Source organism: Ceratotherium simum, chromosome 26 (assembly GCF_057802395.1).
Source record: "Ceratotherium simum simum isolate JZ-2026a chromosome 26, ASM5780239v1, whole genome shotgun sequence".
Taxonomy (NCBI): Eukaryota; Metazoa; Chordata; class Mammalia; order Perissodactyla; family Rhinocerotidae; genus Ceratotherium; species Ceratotherium simum.
The window spans coordinates 15,040,890-15,062,774 of record NC_141925.1 but is presented as its reverse complement, the minus strand read 5'-3'; the positions used below and the strand labels follow the sequence as shown (position 1 = coordinate 15,062,774).

Sequence of the window (21,885 nt, the reverse complement as noted above, 5' to 3'; positions counted from 1 at the left end):
TGGAGACTTGGTCTATAAGCCCCGAATTTTGTGATCACAGCAGTGATTTCTTTCTGTCTGCTTGATTTCATTGCTTGTTTGGGCAGAGGACGAGGGTGGGGTCTGAACAAAGCAGAAATTACCTAGAGCATATCAACACATCAGTGTTTCCCCTCCCAGGATGGCCCAGATATATAACGTCAAATTCAACATAGAAACTAGAACAAGAGGTATTTGTATTGGGATTTTAAATACTACTTTTATGCCACGTTGAACATGGAAGAAAGTAAGTGTTGTAGTGATAATGTAAACTTGTTTTTCCCATCTTATAAATATAGATAATGCTGAGTTTGCAACAGAGAGCACAGAAACGTGCAAGTTACATCTTGCGTCTTGAAGAAATCAGCCCGTGGCTGGCTGCCATGACTAACACTGAAATTGCTCTTCCTGGAGAAGTCTCAGCCAGAGACACTGTCACCATCCACAGTGTGGGAGGAACCATCACCATCTTACCCACCAAAACCAAGCCAAAGAAGCTTCTCTTTCTAGGATCAGATGGGAAGAGCTATCCTTATCTTTTCAAAGGTGGGAGTTAAGAGCATTGGTCTGATTATTATGGCTTTTCGTGTGTGTGTGGTAGTACAGGATTGTTTCGGGTGAATTTCTGTATGTCATGAGTAGCGAGTGTATCCTGTATCTTAACGTGATTTTGAATGGAAGTGATTGGAGACTGTGTAGTGAGATTTTCCATTCCCCCTTCTCTCTTTGCTTATGAACTTGTCCAAGCAGAACAACTGAGGTACAGCTAATAATACTAGTATCTAATATCTTGTAACTGAATAGAATATTCTGTAATGCTGTCAATGTGCCTCTTTGGCTGTCAGTCTTTGACTGCTATTGCTAATTGAGAAGGACACAAAAAGTTGGTACATTCCCAGCCCCATCCCGTCACACTTTTTAGTCCATTTAGTTTCCTACTTTAGCTACTTTAATTTTCTTTCCATAGGGTTGGAGGATTTACATCTGGATGAGAGAATAATGCAGTTCCTATCTATTGTGAATACCATGTTTGCTACAATCAATCGCCAAGAAACACCCCGTTTCCACGCTCGACACTATTCTGTAACACCACTGGGAACACGATCAGGACTTATCCAGTGGGTGGATGGAGCCACACCCTTATTTGGTCTTTACAAACGATGGCAACAACGGGAAGCTGCCTTACAAGCACAAAAGGTTGAGTAAAATTTAAATATACGTGTACTTTTATTTGAATGTGCATAAACAAGTATATAAAAATATACTCTGTTACATGTGAAATATTTATAGGCTTACTGCACCTGAGCATTTTTGTAAGTTTATAAGTGTTAAAGAAGGAATAGACTTGAGTTATCTAGGAAAGTGTTTTTGAGGCACATTTTATAAAAAAAAAGTTTTAAGAGGCAGAAATGATGACACTGAGTTAAGTCTTATTCTAGGTAAATACAGGGAGGGGGGTGAGTAGGGTGATAGTGTGATTGTTAATCACTAAGTAACTTGATACTTCACATCTTAATACTTCTTATTGGGCTTACTAGGGTCTTTTAAATTAAATTTGTACATAAGCAACAGCCTTTTTGTGTGTGTGTGAGGAAGATCAGCCCTGAGCTAACATCTTTGCCAATCCTCCTCTTTTTTGCTGTGGAAGACTGGTCCTGGGCTAACATCCATGCCAATCCTCCTCTTTTTTTTGCTGAGGAAGACTGGCCCTGGGCTAACATCTGTGCCCATCTTCCTCCACTTTATATGGGACGCCGCCACAGCATGGCCCAACAAGCGGGGCATCGGTGAGCGCCCAGGATTGAAACCTGGGCCACCAGCAGCGGAGTGCACACACTTACCGGCTACACCACAGGGCCAGCCTCTAAGCGACAGCTTTGAAACCCAGGTTATTTTAAATTAAGTATGTAAATAAGAAATCTAGAGTTAATCACTGGCATCCTATTTTGTACCTGTGCAATTTGTAGTTTGATTTAGACTAGGAATTGAACTTAGAATTCATATTAGCTTAGTATCTGAGTGCTTGGTAGGTGCTGGGAACAGTACTAAGTGCTATGGATATACAGATAAATTTTATACAGTCTCAACCTCAGGATTCTACAGCTAGCCAAAGAAAATTATTTTAGTTAGGGTAGGTATAGGAAGGAGCAAGAGTTTGAAAGGAGTCAAGGTTTAAAAGTAGGCATAGGAGACTGCAGAACAATTATTGAAGGGTAAATTAGAGATGAGAATTAGAGAAAGGCTATCTAAATTTTTGCCTGAATGTCTACTGTTAATTTTATATTGATGATTCAGTCATGTCAGTGAAGAATGAAATATGTAAATGAATGATAAGTTTTAAACAGAATGATATGTTATAAAGAAGAACATGACTTGGATGTTGAGTTTGAATTGAACCTCAAGAAAATATAACGGTAAACCAAGTTTTCAATAAAGTAGTAATACCTGATTAGGAGAAAGATAGGTAGATTGTAAGAAAGATGCATAGTCCAGAAGAATTGGCTATTTGTTGCATGATTTTTGGCTGGCTAGGTGGAGAATGCCACTGAAAAATCAATTTTTTAAAATATTGCTTTACCTTCAAAGTAATCTTTATCTTTATTTAAGTAAAGTTGACCTTTTATTTAAAATGTTTTTAAAGGCCCAAGATTCCTACCAAACTCCTCAGAATCCTGGAATTGTACCCCGTCCTAGTGAACTTTATTATAGTAAAATTGGCCCGGCTTTGAAGGCAGTTGGACTTAGTCTGGATGTGTCCCGACGAGACTGGCCTCTTCACGTCATGAAGGCTGTGTTAGAAGAGTTAATGGAGGCCACGCCCCCAAACCTCCTTGCTAAAGAGCTTTGGTCGTCTTGCACCACACCTGATGAATGGTGGAGAGTCACACAGGTGTGCTTTTTGTTTTGGACTGTAGTCAATATTACTGTTTCTTTGCCTGCTTCCTGTCTTGTCTGTCTTGTTCACCCTCCTCCTCTTCCTCCCTGTCTCTCTCCAGACTTGGTAGTTTGAGACCTGTTTTTGAATCTTATATTATACTTGTTTTTATAAGGCGTGGCCATGACTGTGTGAGGGCAGAATGGAGGGCATTATGGATAAAGTGAAAAGGAGAATAAAAACTTTAGGAAGGGAAAATCTAAGGAGGCTGGAGAATACTCTTTTTTTTTTAAATTTTTTTGTGAGGAAGATCAGCCCTGAGCTAACATCCATGCGAATCCTCCTCTTTTTGCTGAGGAAGACCAGCCCTGGGGTAACATCTGTGCCTATCTTCCTCCACTTTTATATGGGATGCCGCCACAGCATGGCCTGACAAGCGGTGCATCGGTGCGTGCCCAGGATCCGAACCCGGGCTGCCAGCAGCAGAGCGTGTGCACTTAACCACTGCCCCACGGGGCTGGCCCCACATTTTGTTTTTTAAATCCAGCATTCTGATAATAATATGACCAACGAGGACCGTGGTGTTGTATGTAACTGCTCGGTGTAGAGCATCTGTGACCACATGCAGCAGCCCTGAGGATGCTAGCTGTTTATTTAGAAATAAGGGAGTAGGATTATGGAAGTCTGTAAATTTTAGAGCATCAAGTCCATGTTGGAAGGAAATTTGTCAATGGTGCTTAACTTGTTCCCCCCCTCCCCCCCACCTCCTCTTTTTTAGTCTTATGCCAGATCTACTGCAGTCATGTCTATGGTTGGATACATAATTGGCCTTGGAGACAGACATCTGGATAATGTTCTCATAGATATGACGACTGGAGAGGTTGTTCACATTGATTACAATGTTTGCTTTGAAAAAGGTAAAATTGAAGTGGACTTTTTATATGAGAGTCAAATGTTTTTTGGTGAAAGGACAAAAAATACAACGATTTGTCTTTTCAAGGTAAAAGCCTCAGAGTTCCTGAGAAAGTACCATTTCGAATGACACAGAACATTGAGACAGCACTGGGTGTAACTGGAGTGGAAGGTGTTTTCAGGCTTTCATGTGAGCAGGTATGCTATGTTCTCTTACACCTTTTAGTGTACCTATTAAATTAACAAATCCTGTGGAATGGAAAATGACATTTTAATGAGGAAATTGGTGGCAAAACTTAATTAAAACTCTTCTGAAAACAGGTTCTACATATTATGCGGCGTGGCAGGGAGACTCTGCTGACGTTGCTGGAGGCCTTTGTGTATGACCCGCTGGTGGACTGGACAGCTGGGGGCGAGGCCGGGTTTGCCGGGGCTGTCTACGGTGGAGGTGGTCAGCAGGCCGAGAGCAAGCAGAGCAAGAGAGAGATGGAACGGGAGATCACCCGCAGCCTCTTTTCTTCCAGAGTAGCTGAAATTAAGGTGAAGCCAATGATAATAAGTCATCCTCATGTTTTTGTTAATAGAGTTAACATGTCTATAAAAAAGTTGAGTAAAACTGGTTTTCTAAATTTTTTTTGCAAGACTGTAATGTATAATACTGAAACAGCAGTGAAATAGGGCAATTTGATGTCGTCTTTTTATTAGGAAATGTTTCCATACAAAGATAACGTATAGTCACGCATTCATAGGAAGTCAGTCAGTGATTTACAAAAATTATGCCTTTTTTAATAGCTTGAAATGTGTTTATCAAGGACCATTTTAAGTGTTGTTTAATTGGATAGCCTCTCGCTTGATTTTAATATCCTGGTAGCCCCAGTGATGCTAATCTTGTTTTGCGTGACATGGTGGTGGTAACTGCATGGTATTGTGGAGTTGAGTCTCAGTTTAAGGCTGTGAGAAGTGAACGCATTAGTTATCTTTGTCTGTTAAACATGGGTGATGCCATCACCCCCTCAGGTTTTGTTAAGACTTAAATAGAATAATATGTGCAAGATGTCCTTCTGACAGACATCATCATATCTCACAGTTGACCCTGTAAAAGTCTTCCTAATCATCATACCTTTCTACAGGTGAACTGGTTTAAGAATAGGGATGAGATGCTGCTTGTGCTTCCCAAGCTGGACAGCAGCCTGGATGAATACCTGAGCTTGCAAGAGCAACTGACAGATGTGGAAAAACTGCAGGGCAAACTGCTGGAAGAAATAGAATTTCTAGAAGGGGCTGAAGGAGTGGATCATCCTTCTCACACTCTGCAACACAGGTTTAAAACAGTGTTGAACTCTTTTTCTAAATATATGCCATTAAGGAGAAGTTTCATATTTGTGTAGGCGTTGTCAACTTGAATTAGAATTATTGTAGCAACTCACATAATGATTAAAGCTCTCCCAAGCACTGCAATTTCAAAGTGTTAATGAACAAGGATTAACTTAAATTTTCTGCCTTATTATATTTAATTTAAATGTTTGAGTAATAATGGGAGATGGGTGGGTATAGTGGTTAGAACACTGAACTTGGATTCAGAAAACCTGAGGTTTGGTTTTCTGTCTGCAGTTTGTATCTGAATCCTTATTCATTTGTACAACGGCAGTTATTTCATCTACTTTGCTGAGTTTTTAAATCATTGAATTAAGTAGATCTAAGTCAGTGAATCTTGCACAGGCCAGGTGCTCATAAAGGGTAGTTGAATATGCAAGTGGCAGACACTGCCTCGGGCTCTGAGACTACAAAGATCCATCAAGCATCTCTCTTTTACCTTCAAATAACTCAAAACCTGGCAGCTGTGTTAGAGTTTTGTTTAGAATGTTGTAAGTAGAGTTGAGGGAACTGTGGAGTCAAGATAAACCAGAGAAGTATGGGACATTTGAGTAGTGCCCTCAGGATTGAAAAGGAGCTTAACAGGCAGTCCAAGTATGAGCAAAACCAGGGTCATGAAAGTACGTGGAAGAAAGAACAGCAAGTGATTTAAAAAAATTTTCCCTCCTATTAGGTATTCTGAACACACCCAACTACAGACTCAGCAACGGGCTGTTCAGGAAGCAATCCAGGTGAAGCTGAATGAATTTGAACAGTGGATAACACATTATCAGGCTGCATTCAATAATTTAGAAGCAACACAGCTTGCAAGTTTGCTTCAGGAGATAAGCACACAAATGGACCTTGGTATGGGTTGACTTATTTTAGATGTGCATGTGAGCATGTGAGTTTTGTGGTTGTGTGTTTATGTGTGGGATTCTGGTTTGTGCTCCCTTGCAGTGACTGCTGATTTGAAATGGTTTCACCATGATTAACAATTACCTTTTACCAAAAGGTCCTCCAAGCTATGTGCCAGCAACAGCCTTTCTGCAGAATGCTGGCCAGGCCCACTTGATTAGCCAGTGCGAGCAGCTGGAGGGGGAGGTTGGCACTCTTCTGCAGCAGAGGCGCTCTGTGCTCCGAGGCTGTCTGGAACAGCTGCATCACTATGCAACTGTAGCTCTGCAGTATCCGAAGGCCATATTTCAGAAACATCGCATTGAGCAGTGGAAGAGCTGGATGGAAGAGCTCGTCTGTAACACCACAGTGGAGCGCTGTCAGGAGCTCTATAGAAAGTGAGTGGATAGCTCTTCACTTCTTTATTTCTCATTGGGCTTGGAAGCAAAGTTGTGTTCAATTGTTTAAGTGCATAATATTTAATTTTCCTTGAAAGAAATAGTTGATAGATGGAATTTGAATGGAGTCACTTTTGTCTTGGTTTTAAGAGGATTCGAGCTCATGTTTTCCTAGTTTATCAAAATGTTTTCTGAGTGTAAGAGTGGTGGGATCAGGGTAAAGAGAGCTAAACTCAAACACTGATTCTGTCACTCACTGACAAGTCATCTTTGCACGGTACTTTAGCTCTTGAGACTTTCCTATCTGTAAAATGGAAATAATGATTCCTCCTCTTCCGGGTTTGAGGATTAAATAAAATATTCCATTTTCTTTCATAGCATTTTGTAAAGTGTGAACTTTCTTTACAAGCAGCAAGTGGTTGTGTTATAAACAAGCACCTCTTTCTATTTTTATAGATATGAAATGCAGTATGCTCCCCAGCCACCCCCCACAGTGTGTCAGTTCATCACCGCCACTGAAATGACCCTGCAGCGGTATGCAGCAGACATAAACAGCAGACTTATTAGACAAGTGGAACGCTTGAAACAGGAAGCTGTCACTGTGCCTGTTTGTGAAGATCAGTTGAAAGAAATTGAACGTTGCATTAAAGTTTTTCTTCACGAGAATGGAGAAGAAGGATCTTTGAGTCTAGCAAGTGTTATTATTTCTGCCCTTTGTACCCTCACAAGGTGAGCTGGCCAGCCTCTTATTGAGACCATTTCCTTGTCTTGAAAACACTGATGCATACTGAGATTTCATGTGTCTTTTATTTAATCCCAACTTATGGTATTGTTTTACTTTCATTAGTCTTGCCCAGTGTTACAGCTGCTTTATTTCCTTTCAGATTTTGAAAGGAAATATCCTCATTTGTGTGTGAGTTTAGCTAAGCCAGTTTCACTGTACAGATACTTATCGCATTTAGGCGTAACCTGATGATGGAAGGGGCAGCTGCGAGTGCTGGAGAGCAACTGGTTGATCTGACTTCTCGGGATGGAGCCTGGTTCTTGGAGGAGCTCTGTAGTATGAGTGGAAATGTCACTTGCCTGGTTCAGTTACTGAAGCAGTGCCACCTGGTGCCACAGGACTTGGACATTCCAAACCCCATGGAAGCTTCTGAGGCAGTTCACTTAGCTAATGGAGTATACACCTCACTTCAGGTGACCACTTTTAAATTAGCTTAAATTTTATAAGTTTAATTTAGATATTGAACATTGTGCTACTTACCTCTTTAGTTCGGAAAAGCAATTTGACTTCCTCTCTTTTGAATATTGCTTAAGTAGTCACTTAAAGATCAGTGTGAGGTTTGTAGCCATAACTTGGTTACAAATGCATAAGTTTGTTCTTAATTTATGTTCTTCAGTCTCTAAATGTATAACTTAACCAAACTCAGAAAACATTAAGATATGTTTCTCACATATTTATAGGAATTAAACTCAAATTTCCGGCAAATCATATTTCCAGAAGCACTGAGATGTTTAATGAAAGGAGAGTACACATTAGAAAGTATGCTTCATGAATTGGACAATCTGATTGAGCAGACAACTGACGGTGTTCCCCTGCAGACTCTAGTTGAATCTCTTCAAGCCTATTTAAGAAATGCAGCTATGGGACTCGAGGAAGAAACACATGCTCATTACATTGATGTTGCCAGGCAAGTGAATGCTAGTTATGCTCTGTTTTCTTATGAAAGAGATAGGGGAGCCAGATAAAAGGATTCTGAGCTCTAGTTTTATTGGAAGTTTACTTTTAATTTTTGGAGCAGATGTCATAACTTATAAATGCTTATGTACATATCTTTTTTAAAAAACCTATTTTGAAATCATTCCAGATTTCACAGGAAGTTGTGAAGAACAAAGTGTGCAGGGAGGTTTTGTGCACTCTTCACCCCTTCCCCAGTGTTAGCGTCTTGCATACCTCTAGTACAATAGCAGTGCTGTGAAGTTGACATTGGTGCAGTCCACAAGGCTTACTAAGATTTCACCAGTTAGATATGCACTCGTGTGTGTGTGTACGTGTGTGTAGTTCCACACGGTTTTATCACATACATATGTATATCCTTCTAGTACTGTAGTTATTACACATGTGTGCACGTGCACCAGGTGGAGTGTGGTATTTTTTAAGCCAGTCCTTAGAACTCCATGGAAGCATCTGAGCCAGTTTAGTTAGCTAATGGAGTATACATCTCACTTAAGGTGAACACTTTTAAATTAGCTTAAATTTTATAAAAGTGTTTTACAGATATTGAACACTGTATTTCTCATCTCTTAAATCCAGAGAAACAATTTGAATCTGGATCCTATAGAGGTTGGCCACTGTACGCATAGCTGAGCCCTAAGCCCTTTTGTCTCTGGTGACTCAAGACCTCTGTCTTTGGTATTCTGATGTCCACTTCACTCCAGAAAGTGTAGTTGAGAGAGTAGAAATGAATTGACCCACCACACTTCCTTCCATGGGAAAATTTAAACATATAAGCAAGTGGAGAGAATAGTATAATGAACCCTCATTTTACCAACTTTAGTAGTTATCTGTACCTCGTCAATCTTGTTTAAACTGTACCACCCCAGTTATTTTGGAGCAAATATCTTTTCATTCTTAAATACTGCAGGAAGTATATATCTAAAATGTATACTTAGTTTTCTTAGTCATGGTGCCGTTATTTCAGCAAAAAAGGTAAAAATAATTCCCTAATGTTTTCTGTTATTTTGTATTCAAAATTTTCCTATTTTCTCGTGTTTCTTTGTAGTTGTTTTACCATACACTCAAAAAAATGAGTGTATTTATTGTAACATCATTAACATAAATGTCAGCTAAATAGTGATTTAGATGATTTGCACAACAGCTTTATCATATTTCTAGTGTTATTTAAAAAGTGACATGTTAACACTCTATACACCTTTCTTTTTTGCTAAATTTCAGCCCTCATTTGTCTCCCCTTAATATCTAATCCAGATTCCCCTTACCCTCAAATGGAGGAATGTTTACTTTCATGCATGCTTTGGGTGACAAACTTCATGTCTGGTTCTGTTATAGCCTCTTTCTACCTTGTTTCAGAGAAATGTTTTTCGATAACCTCAAGGAAAATTTTATACCATCTTGTAGCTCTTTTTCCATTAGAAATTTCTCTGGTAGCCTAGCTTTTCAGATTCTCTTAATAGTTTTATGGCTATTTATGCATGTGTGTGATAAAGTTGAAAATCTACTTAACATTAGTTTTACTGATAGTAGTCGTAGGTGCTGGGAATTGTATTTTTGCTTTTTTTATATAAAATGTTTAGAATAGTGCCTGGATACATAAGCACTATATAAATCTTAAATTAACGATAATGTGAGGGGTGAATTTCTGAAGACCTACACTCAAACTATGCATTATTCAAAACTGAGCCAACCTTTTACTGTCTGTAGTTGGCTGTACCATGTAACAGTAGTGTGAACATACTTGACTGTTTTTGCTAGGTCCACCAGCCTTAGAATTGTGTGGTTATAGACATTTTTTTAAATGCTGGGGGTTTATATCATTTCACATTCTGTGTGTAAAGTGAGACTTATATAGTTCTTTTTAAAATTGTCATAATTCGGGCCGGCCCTGTGGCTTAGCGGTTGAGTGCGCGCGCTCCGCTGCTGGCGGCCCAGGTTCGGATCCTGGGCGCGCACCGAGGCACCGCTTCTCTGGCCGTGCTGGGGCCGCGTCCCACATGCAGCAACTAGAAGGATGTGCAGCTATGACATGCCAACTATCTACTGGGGCTTTGGGGGAGAAAAAAATAAATAAAATCTTAAAAAAAAATTGTCATAATTCAAGTTTGCATAAAATTTAATCACATGAACTATTCATGTGATTCAGTTGCTAATACTGAATTGGAATTACTGACTTCACATTGGGATTGACATTAAGTGCCGCTTTATCATAATACTCCTTCCTTAATGCAAAAAAGACCTTTTTCCTAGACTTTGCTAGCTGTGAGGCTTGTTGACCTTCTATGTTCCTCTCAAATTTATTACTCTTCAGTGAGAGTCTTAACTCCCTTTTGTTTTCCTCTAGAATACTTCATGCTCAATATGGTGAATTAATTCAACCAAGAAATGGTTCAGTTGATGAAACACCAAAAATGTCAGCTGGCCAGATGCTTTTGGTAGCATTTGATGGCATGTTTGCCCAAGTTGAAACTGCTTTTGGCTTATTAGTTGAAAAGGTAAATATTGACTTGGTTTTATGAATGATGCAAGTATAGTAAAGTATTTCTTCAGTGTACGAAGAGTGGAGAAATGAACTTTCTTTTCTTTCATTTACATAGTTAAACAAGATGGAAATTCCCATAGCTTGGCGAAAAATTGATATTATAAGGGAAGCCAGGAGTACCCAAGTCAATTTTTTTGATGATGATAATCACCGGCAGGTGCTGGAAGAGATTTTCTTTCTCAAAAGACTGCAGACAATTAAGGAGTTCTTCAGGCTCTGTGGTACCTTTTCTAAAACTTTGTCAGGTAATATTTCACACTTAAACGTGCTGGATTTAGTTGTGTAGTACTTTAGAAGGGGGCAGGATGGAGTAGGCTTAATTTAATTGTATGTTGATAAAATCTTAAGTTTTTAAATAAGCATTATTACCTAGTTGTAGTTTTGCATGAAATACTTGAAGAAAATTTTCCTTTTTTAGGATCAAGTTCACTTGAAGAGCAGAATACCGTAAATGGGCCTGTACAGATGGTCAATGTGAAAACCCTTTTTAGAAACTCTTGTTTCAGTGAAGACCAGATGGCCAAACCTATAAAGGCGTTCACAGCCGACTTTGTGAGGCAGCTCTTGATTGGACTCCCAAACCAAGCCCTGGGACTCACGCTCTGCAGCTTCATCAGTGCTCTAGGTGTGGACATCATTGCTCAGGTAGAGGCGAAGGATTTTGGTGCTGAAAGCAAAGTTTCTGTAGATGATCTGTGTAAGAAAGCGGTGGAGCACAACATCCAGGTCGGGAGGTTCTCGCAGTTGGTCATGAACAGGGCGACTGTGCTAGCGAGTTCCTATGACACTGCCTGGAAGAAGCACGACTTGGTGCGCAGGTTGGAAACCAGCATTTCCTCTTGTAAGACAAGTCTGCAGCGTGTTCAGCTGCATATTGCCATGTTTCAAGTAAGTGCCTTTTCTTGATAATGTGTTTTCTTCAATGTAGGAATCTGAAAACCAGGGGGAGTTAATATAAAACAATTTCAAGAAAAAATTGTAAACTTCTGAATTGTGCCAGCTCAGAACAAACCCAGCTTTCTTTCCAGTTATTCCTTGTTTCTCTATGTAGTTGAGATCATTTTGTGTGTACAGTTTATCTCCTTTGAATTAGTTTCCATCATTGTCATATGGTTCGTATTACCTGTGTCATGAAATATTACTTGTAAATATACTTTCTAGTGATTGAATTTATTTGTTATGTGGACATGCCTCGTGTGTTGTTTAACGTATAACTAAGATTATTTCTTTTTTCTTTTTTTTGTGAGGGAGAGTGGCCCTGAGCTAACACCTGTTGTCGATCTTCATCTTTTTGCTTGAGGAAGACTGTCCCTGAGCTAACATCTGTGCCCCTCTTCCTTTATTTTGTATGTGGGACGCCTGCCACAGCATGGCTGGATGAGTGGTGTGGGTCTGCACCTGGGATCCGAACCTGCGAACCTGGGCAGCTGAAGCGGAACATGCCGAACTTAACCACTGTGCCACCGGGCCAGCCCCTAAGATTATTTCTAAAGTGACTTCTGTTTCTCTGATGCTCTAATGATGTGATATCTGTCATCATTTGGGAATTGTTTTTAGAAGCCTGTTTTTTCTCCTTGATTATTTAGGGACGGTATGACAGCACAGGCTTTGGGGCTGAGGTGGATTTAGAATCAGGTATATGAACTTGAGTTTGATTTCCCTAAGGTCTGATTTCCTTATCTGTAGAGTGGGGACAGTACCTCTCGCAAAGGTTGATGAGGGTTAAAAATGATGGTCTGTGTAAGACACTAAGCACAGTATAAATTGTACCTATTTTTCTTATTTCTTTCTTTCATATAGCCTTCAATATAGTAGCTTCAAACAAGTTGTAACGCTTCAAACAAGTTGTAATATTTGGGGACTGCATTTTCCCGGGATCTGTTTTGGCACAAACAACGGTTACTCTGTATCATTTACACTGAAGCTACTTCCCAGAAGTGGGATTGGTAGTTTCTGCTCAGTGCATCAAACCAGCATGTTTCCTTCCCTTTGCAGTTTTATCATTAGCTGTTTTCTTAGCTCATAAGTTAAGAAAAGTGATATATTCACATTCTGAAATTGCATTTATTATATATTAATAGTCCTAGCACATTGGAATGTTTTTTGGTATGTTTTTTACTTCTAAAAAATGTAATGCTGAAAGTTTTTATTGTTTTGTGTATTTTGGAGTTTATTCCCTTAAAAAATTGACAACTGGGGCCAGCCCCGGTGGCCTAGTGGTTAAGTTCAGTGTGTTCCGCTTTGGTGGCCTGGTTCGGTGTCTGGGTGCAGACCTATACCGCTCTGTTAGTGGCCATGCTGTGATGGTGGCCTACATGCTAAAAAATAGAGGAAGATCGGCATGGATGTTAACTCAGGGCAGATCTTCCTCAACAAAAAAAAATTGACAACTGTTTGGGAAACATTGTAAAAAAATTCTTCAGTTTTGTTCATCTCAACACATTTTAAGCTCTAAGCACAATGTATAACTTTTAAATTGTAGCCCAAATGTCCCTTGGGCTTTCTGGGGGCCACCCTTACAACATACAAGATGGCTTGATCACTCTGTCAACAGTTGCCTGCCCCTTTCTGTCAGTTCTAGGTTGTCTGTCTGGAGAATTCTTTCTGCTATGACTGCTGCCATTGCTTCTTTCAGTCACTTGCTTAGCCTCGATGCTAGACAGCCCTCCCCGACCATGCCTGTTCCAGCCTCTTGACTGGAGATTATCTTTTGGGGGGATTGTGTACTAGACTTTTACAAAAACTGGGAAACATCTTCACAATTACTATTTAAATGTTGCATATCACTACCAAGAAATTTATTAGCCATTTTCTACCTCAGGAAATATTTCACCTGGTGATTCCTTTGTAATGTTTCTTCTGTTACTCTTCCCTGCCCACCCCGCTTTGCTGCAGCTGGGGTTTTTTCCTCTTTCCCCAGTTCTAACTCCCCCCTCTCCTCCCTTGTTATCCAAAGGTTTTTTCCTGCTGATTTTATTACATTTCTTTTTCTTTGAACAGTGGCAGCATGAAGATCTCCTTATCAATAGACCACAGGCCATGTCCGTCACACCTCCACCTCGTTCTGCCATCCTAACCAGCATGAAGAAGAAACTCCACACTCTGAGCCAGATTGAAACTTCAATTGCAACGGTTCAGGTGTGTTTTGTCAGACCTTCCTTCCAGCACTTCTCACTCTCAGGAAGTGCCTACACTGTAAGGAGCTGCTAGTGCTCTGTTGCTCACTCTACGTGCCTGTCCTTGGCTTCTAAGCCACAGGAGCATAATCGTTTTTTACTTTTATTTTTAATTTATGTCTTTCTTTCTTACCCTCCAAGTTAACTGAATCTTATAGTAGCACTTTATCTTGAACCAGAAGTAGAAACATACTAAATATCTCAGGTTTTTAATGAATTTGATGATTACTATGCTTTCATACATTAAGGGAACGTTGGTGATTGGAAAAACTTGCATACTTAATTTATTTTCTGAAATGTATATAAGCAGTTATATCTGGTTTATTATTAATATCTAAGAAGCTTAAGAGGGATTTCTTACCTCTATTGTGTAGTTAATGGAATTCTGTGATGTCAAATGCAAATAAACTATTATTGACTATTTCTTTGTCATTTCAGCTACATGTTTAATCTCATCTCCCTTTTTTAAGTACGAGAAACTGGTCTTGATGATGGTTTTATGTTGTGTATCCTTATACCTCATGTACTCAGTAGTAACTGACATTTGTCTGTCCCTTTCATAAATTAATATTAGTATAAAAGCAAGTATAATCACTGCTGTAATACTTGAAAATTTTTTAATGAAACTTTTCTGGAGCTCACTTTAAAAATTGAAATACCTTTTCTCTACAGCATATTAGTCCTACTTTTCAGCGTAGGAGAATGAAATCTTGCCCTTTATTTCTGATTTTAGAGGTGTGTCTGTGAGAGAAGAAAGAGGGAAAGAAGCAGGGGAGGGAGAGCATGTGAACTCCTCCCCCTGAAATGTTGAATAAATAATGAAATAACTTTGTTATATAAGAACTTCTTGGTGATAATCTGGACGGATTTTTACCATTATTCATAAACTTTTGAATTTGTGGGAATTGGATTTTCATCTTTCACAATCAAAAGTATAAATGGGGGCCAGCCCCGTGGCTTAGCGGTTAAGTGCGTGCGCTCCGCTGCTGGCGGCCCAGGTTCGGATCCTGGGTGTGCACCGATGCACTGCTTGTCCAGCCATGCTGAGGCCGGGTCCCACATACAGCAACTAGAAGGATGTGCAGCTATGACATGCAACTATCTTCTGGGGTTTTGGGGGGAAAATAAATAAATAAAATTATAAAAAAAAAAAAGTATAAATGGGTTTTCTCATAGATAGCACATATACAACAGTAGGAATTTGGCGTAGCAGGTGTTCTGTTTTGTTTTAAAGACTATTTTATTTAAAAGTGAAAATGAAACTTCCTTCTGCAAATTTTAAGACAGTAAACTGAAAGCCAATTCTTACCCCCCCAGATATGTTTAGCCTTAAATATCCAAAATGAAACCAAGATTAATTCCAAAAGGTGGCTCTTAAAGATGTTCTCTAAATTACGTATGCTCCATCCTGCTTCTTTTGAATCTCTCTTGTATTTATATAAAATGCTCAACAGACGGGAGGTGGATAGTGTCAAATATTCACTGCAATTCTGCGGGCATTTTTAGGAGAAACTGGCAGCTCTTGAAGCAAGTATTGAACAGCGACTCAAGTGGGCAGGTGGTGCCAACCCTGCATTAGCACCTGTACTACAAGATTTTGAAGCAACGATAGCTGAAAGAAGAAATCTTGTCCTTAAAGAGAGCCAAAGAGCAAGTCAGGTATTGTGACCCACGTGTGCCATCCTTCTTTTCTGTTACAGGATTATGTAACTGATTGGAAGTTACATCTGGGATAACTAGGGGTAGCTTGAGAGCCCACCTCTAGTCACAGCACTGGTTGAGCTCACGGCCCTGGACCCTTATTGTCTCCCAGTTAAATGTAAAAATAAATAAATATATTGTGTATTCAGCCTCTGTTGGAAAATAAAGAGTTGTCTAAAGTTCTCTTTATATGCAACTAAGGTGATCCAAAGATTGGAATATTATTTCTTCCACGTGGCAATAAAATGTTTTATGACTTTGGGTTTTGCCAGAGGTTGTGGATTAACTTTGTTGTGTTTGAAGGAAAAAACAGAAACAAATATTATATAATTTTCAGACACAAAATTAGGCTAATATAATTCCCATATACTCATCAACAAAATTTAATAATTATACACCTAAGTCCTATTTTATTTCCTCTATACTTACTACTCCTCCTTCCTGTTCCATATTTAATGGAAATCCCAAATACGCTTTCATTTTATCTAAATATTTTGGTATATATCTATAAAAATAAGGACTATTTAAGAACATAATCACAATACTATTATCATACCTTAACAGATGTACTTAATATTGTCAAATTCCCAATTAGTATTTTGTGATCTTTATTGTAAAGTTAGGCAGGAGTAGAAGCAGAAGGAGAACATTTCAAATTGAAATTTGGACATAGAACAAACACATTGCAGGTGAAGATGATAACAGGTGTATTATGGAGTAAGTTTTCTATGTAAAAACAATCATGTGGATGATACATTTACCTAATTATACATATGTGCATTTGGCCATCTCAGACCAAACAGCATCACCAAAAAAATGAGCATCGATTTACAGCCTTTATAAGGGTTAGGTCTGTTTCTAGTCCTGAGTTCTGGAAATGAATAGGTAGTATTTTTTCGTGTCATTAATTGCTTCTTTTTTCCTCATTGTGGTGGTTCCATTTCTCTTTTGCTTCTTCACAGGTCACTTTCCTCTGCAGCAATATCATTCATTTTGAGAGTTTACGAACTAGAACTGCAGAAGCCTTAAACCTGGACGCTGCATTATTTGAACTAATCAAACGGTGTCAGCAAATGTGCTCATTTGCATCACAGTTTAACAGTTCGGTCTCTGAGTTAGAGCTTCGCTTATTACAGAGAGTGGTGAGTCTTGCATCTTGGTGGGAGTGAAGAGACTTGGTGATTAAAATGATAAGGCCAATGTTATACCCTCAAAATCAATTTAATATATTCACTCAGTTTATGTTTTTTGAGTGTGTACTGTACATAAGATGTTGTTATGAGGGGGTACAACAGTGATTAAATTTTGCTTTTAGCCCCCAAGGAACTTATTATTTACACAAATAATACAACGAATGAAAAAGTGGGAAGGATTCTCAGAGCTACAACCAGAAGTACTGTGGAGATTCAAAGGGGAGGAGAAAGACTGTACAGCTGATGACTCTGATGCACTGAAAATAGGGTAGCAGGCAGAGGGCTGGTGGAAGATGAATGCTGGACAAGTGAGTTAAGTCCAGAAGTATCAAGTTGATAGATTTGGCATTTATATTTTGTGAGAAGGCTTTAGGCTATGTATTAGGAAGCTCTGGTTTCACTTTAAAGAGTGATTTACAGTGGGTTTAGGGTCTTGGATATGGATCATCTTAGTTATTCCAGATATATTTCTTAGGTCTTAACCGTAAAGTGTTTATTCCCTGTATGATTACACAGAAAAGTTAAAAATCTTAGTCTGTATTTCATAGATTGTTTAAATTATTAAGTATTATTTAGTAGATAATTAAGTCCTGACTCAGCAGCTGAGGTTCTTTGTATCAGCTTGAGTTACTAATACCTTTTGATGATGATGAAGAAGAAAAGAATCTTCTATTATTCCAGCTGATACTTAAAAATCAAACAAATACTTGTTCTATTACTTAAAATCAAACAAATACTTGTTCTATTTAGGACACCAGTCTTGAACATCCTATTGGCAGCTCTGAATGGCTTTTGTCAGCACACAAACAATTGACCCAGGATATGTCTACTCAGAGGGCAATTCAGACCGAGAAAGAGCAACAGATAGAAACGGTCTGTGAAACAATTCAGAATCTGGTTGATAATATAAAGACTGTGCTCACTGGTCATAATCGGCAGCTTGGAGATGTCAAACATCTCCTGAAAGCAATGGCTAAGGTAAGACTAATACCATTGACGCACAATTAGTGCCTCCTTTTATAAAATTACAAGTAGTTTTCTTTATGGGAAAATAATGACATAAATAGAAACAATTTCTCTCGGGTCACATCTTCCAGTTTGTTTATGACTACATTAATTTGTGTTTTCATCACCTTTTTTAAAAGCAAGTAGTGGCATTCTGCTTTTGTACACAGAAAAACTGAGGCTTAAAGAAATTGATTCACCTAAAGTCACGTAACTTATAATGGAGCTGAAACTTGAACTTAGTCTCAGAGTGTTTAGATCTCCAGTCTCTCTTTGTCCTCCCCACCCATACCCCCAAACTCATGTAGTTTGCCTCCAAAATGAATGAAATATTGTATCTTCCTTCCAGTATCCTGCTTAATCTAGATGGTAAGGAAACTGAGCCCCCAGGAAAGGCTAAATTACTTCATCCTTACAAAACAGTGAATCATTTAATTTTAGGATTTATTTTTACGTGCAGTTTTTATTTTGTACTGGAAAGAAGATTCGTATAGAAAAGGAGTTCTTAAATTGTAATAAGCAGATGAAACACATTGATATTTGAAAAACACTTATTACGTGTTATTCAAAAGGTGACTGTCTTAAGAGTAATTACGGAAACACATAGCGTTTTTCTTAATGATTAATATTTTAATTCTAGGATGAAGAGGCTGCTCTGGCAGATGGTGAAGATGTTCCCTATGAGAACAGTGTTCGGCAGTTCTTGGGTGAATATAAATCATGGCAGGACAACATCCAGACGGTGCTGTTCACATTAGTCCAAGCAATGGGTCAGGTCCGAAGTCAGGAACATGTTGAAATGCTCCAGGAAATAACTCCCACCTTGAAAGAACTGAAAACACAAAGTCAGAGGTAAGAATGCCTTCTGGCCTAAATGTGAGTAAAACATTTGGCATAGTAGGTTTTGTTTATTTAATTTTTTTTAGTTTTGTTCATACAAGTAAGTAGTTATCTGATAAAGCATTTCATAAATAAACCATTTTATTTTGTATTTCAGTATCTATAATAATTTAGTGAGTTTTGCATCACCCTTAGTCACCGATGCAACAAATGAATGTTCGAGTCCAACATCATCTGCTACTTATCAGCCATCCTTTGCTGCAGGTAGGACTTCCCTGCTTCAGAAATCTTGTTCTGTCAATAACCTACATGTAGGTGCTGAGAGGTTTAATTGTACGATAAGTGTCTAATACGTTTATAGTCATCACCTTTTTAAAGGGTTTCCCCAAACTTGGTCATGTCTCAAACTGAACACAGTTTGGCTTAATTTAAAAAGTCCTTATGTGAGAGAGTAAAAATACCATGTGTTCAAATACTTTTTAAATAATTTATGATTATAAAATATATGCCTTTTAAGGAAATTTAGAAAAATAATTAATAGAAAAATTTGTAATTCCATTCCAACTAGAGGTAGAACCGCTGTGTGTTTGTTGATTTATTTCTCTGGATGCATGCACACACATACAAATTGGGATCATTCTGTGAATGCAGTTTTTGTTGCCTTTTCCCATTTAATATTGAATTGATAATTTCCATGTCATTAAGTAATCTTTTTAAAGATGACTTAATAGGGCTGGCCCGGTGGCGTAGTGGTTGAGTTTGCGTGCTCCGCTTCGGCAGCCTGGGGTTCACAGGTTCGGATCCTGGGTGTGGGCCTATGCACCGCTTATCAAGCCATGCTTTGGCAGGCGTCCCACATATAAAGTAGAGGAAGGTGGGCACTGTTGTTAGTCCAGGGCCGATCTTGCTCAGCAAAAAGAGGAGGATTGGCAACAGATGTTTAGCTCAGGGCTAATCTTCCTCACCAAAAAAAAAAAAAAAAAAAAAAAAAGACTTAATGGCCAAATTTAATTTGCCACTCTGTGACTTTACCATATTCATCTTGCATTGTTGGACAGTTACAAATGTTTACAGTTTTTTGATGCCACAACAAGCCAGTGAGCAATCATTGTACAAATTTGTAACTGAATGTCTAACTGTTTAGGCTATATTTTTAGGAGAACAATTTTCTATTTCAAGGGATAAAGACTTTAAGCTTGTAAAATCATAATCTATTTTCAAGGCTGTATATTTGTAGTTGATGATTGAGAGAGCACCGCCCTGCTCTCTCCTCTTTGTCTTCCTCCATTTTCTGCTTACATGTAAATTGAATCACCAACTCTTTCCCTGCAGCAGTCCGGAGCAACACTGGCCAGAAGACTCAGCCTGAGGTTATGTCACAAAATGCTAGAAAGGTGATTCAGAAAAATCTTGCTACATCAGCAGATACTCCACCAAGCACCATTCCAGGAACTGGCAAGAGTGTTGCTTGTAGTCCTAAAAAGGCTGTCAGAGACCCTAAAACTGGGAAAGGTAATTAGTTAGAATAAAGATGCCTTAAATATTTATACAAAATGGTGGTTTGACTTACATTTGTCTCCGTTGCTTCATAGCTGTGCAAGAGAGAAACTCGTATGCAGTGAGTGTGTGGAAGAGAGTGAAAGCCAAGTTAGAGGGCCGAGACGTTGATCCCAATAGGAGGATGTCAGTTGCTGAACAGGTGACTGGTTGTTTAAACTTAAGCTACACATTTTCTTGCAGCTGAAACAGTATAGGTTTGAAGATTCCCTCACCCATATCCTTGGTGATTCATCAAGAAATGAGGAACTTAAATCTATTTTCAGGATTCAGAAGATTTTGAGTAACAGTTCTGGAATTGTCAAATAGTTACCATTTTACTCTGACTCTACCCTTATTAGCACTTTCCTTTCTCCCCAGCCCTCTTTTAACAGAAATTTAAGGTGTGTCTTGAAATTTAAGGACAGTCTTAACTGTCTCTCCTCCACCAGAGGACAGTTAATTTGCATTTTAAAGAGGAATATCTGAAGGTTTCAGTTAAAATGAGGATGACATTTTGGGTACAGGAACAGTATCTGGGGCCGGCCTGGTGGCGCAGTGGTTAAGTGAGCACACTCCGCTGCGGTGGCCCAGGGTTCGCAGGTTTGGATCCCGGGCACGCACCAACACACCGCTTGTCAGGCCATGCTGTGGCGGCATCCCATGTAGAGTGGAGGAGGATGGGCACAGATGTTAGCCTAGGGCCAATCTTCCTCAGCAAAACGAGGAGGATTGGCAGATGTTGGCACAGGGCTGATCTTCCTTACAGAAAAAAAAAAAACAGTATCTATAAAGTGTTCTTCGGGTGTCAGTTTATTACTCTGATTTTTTTCTCATTAGTGTTATTAAAATCGTGTATATAAATTTGAAAATTCTTTTCCCACCAGCTGTTTATTTTGAAAATTTTCAAAGCTACAGGAATGTTGTAGGAATGCTCATAGACTCTTTACCTAGACTTGATAAACCAGTTGTTCACATTCCTATGTCTGCTTCATCTTTCTGTATACGTGTGTGCATACACACAGGTTTTCAGAACCATCTGAGAGGTAGGTAGACATCATAACACTTCCTGCCTACATAGTTAAGCATATGTCTCCTAAACAAACATTGTAATCCATAGCTACAGTACAATTCTATGGTTATCAACTCTGGAAACTTAACATTGATGTCAGCATTGACTGTTACCTAACATTCGGTCCATATTCAGATTTCTCCAATGTCCCTTATTGCTTAGTCCTCCTCTCTTTAAATCACTCTCCCCCGCCACCCCCACCCCCCCATATAAGATCTACTCAGGGCTCCTCCTGCATTTCATATACTTGTTCTTCTTTTAGTCTCCTTTAATATCTAGAATAGTTCCCAAGCCCTTTTTCTTCTGTCTTTTATGACATTGACATTTTTGGTGTGTCTAGATCAATTGGTTTGCAGAATGTGCGTCAGTTGGTATTTGTCTGCTATTTTCCTCATAATTAGATTCGAAATCAACATTTTTGGCAGGAATACTATGTCAGTGGTATGTCCTTCTCAGAACTTTACATCAAGGGATACATGTCACTTTGTGCCATCTTTGGTGTCACTACGTTAGATCACTTGGTCAAGGGTAGTGTTCTCCTGAATTCTCCATTACAAATGTGCCTTTTCTTCTGTGGGGTAAAAGTTTGAGACCAAACATCCTATTTTCTAATGGTTTGGCATCCACAATTC

The 21,885-nt window shown here is 38.9% G+C and overlaps 1 protein-coding gene across 5 annotated transcripts in view; it reads left to right on the top strand.

The window, feature by feature from the left end:
• The window catches only part of SMG1 (SMG1 nonsense mediated mRNA decay associated PI3K related kinase), a 106,880-nt gene that overhangs the window by 79,549 nt on the left and 5,446 nt on the right, over positions 1 to 21,885 (top strand). For 4 of the 5 annotated variants that reach the window (XM_087417023.1, XM_087417022.1, XM_087417025.1 and 1 more), the window contains 23 exons: positions 318 to 564; positions 986 to 1,215; positions 2,660 to 2,908; positions 3,672 to 3,810; positions 3,894 to 4,003; positions 4,127 to 4,345; positions 4,936 to 5,126; positions 5,853 to 6,025; positions 6,174 to 6,453; positions 6,910 to 7,182; positions 7,416 to 7,650; positions 7,918 to 8,144; positions 10,533 to 10,683; positions 10,786 to 10,975; positions 11,149 to 11,618; positions 13,731 to 13,868; positions 15,413 to 15,565; positions 16,570 to 16,749; positions 17,551 to 17,778; positions 18,446 to 18,657; positions 18,803 to 18,909; positions 19,978 to 20,157; positions 20,238 to 20,344. In XM_087417023.1, coding sequence (XP_087273149.1) covers positions 318 to 564; positions 986 to 1,215; positions 2,660 to 2,908; positions 3,672 to 3,810; positions 3,894 to 4,003; positions 4,127 to 4,345; positions 4,936 to 5,126; positions 5,853 to 6,025; positions 6,174 to 6,453; positions 6,910 to 7,182; positions 7,416 to 7,650; positions 7,918 to 8,144; positions 10,533 to 10,683; positions 10,786 to 10,975; positions 11,149 to 11,618; positions 13,731 to 13,868; positions 15,413 to 15,565; positions 16,570 to 16,749; positions 17,551 to 17,778; positions 18,446 to 18,657; positions 18,803 to 18,909; positions 19,978 to 20,157; positions 20,238 to 20,344 — 4,689 coding nt within the window. The remainder of the gene's footprint in view (positions 1 to 317; positions 565 to 985; positions 1,216 to 2,659; positions 2,909 to 3,671; positions 3,811 to 3,893; positions 4,004 to 4,126; positions 4,346 to 4,935; positions 5,127 to 5,852; positions 6,026 to 6,173; positions 6,454 to 6,909; positions 7,183 to 7,415; positions 7,651 to 7,917; positions 8,145 to 10,532; positions 10,684 to 10,785; positions 10,976 to 11,148; positions 11,619 to 13,730; positions 13,869 to 15,412; positions 15,566 to 16,569; positions 16,750 to 17,550; positions 17,779 to 18,445; positions 18,658 to 18,802; positions 18,910 to 19,977; positions 20,158 to 20,237; positions 20,345 to 21,885) is intronic. The other variant, XM_087417024.1, reaches the window with a different exon arrangement.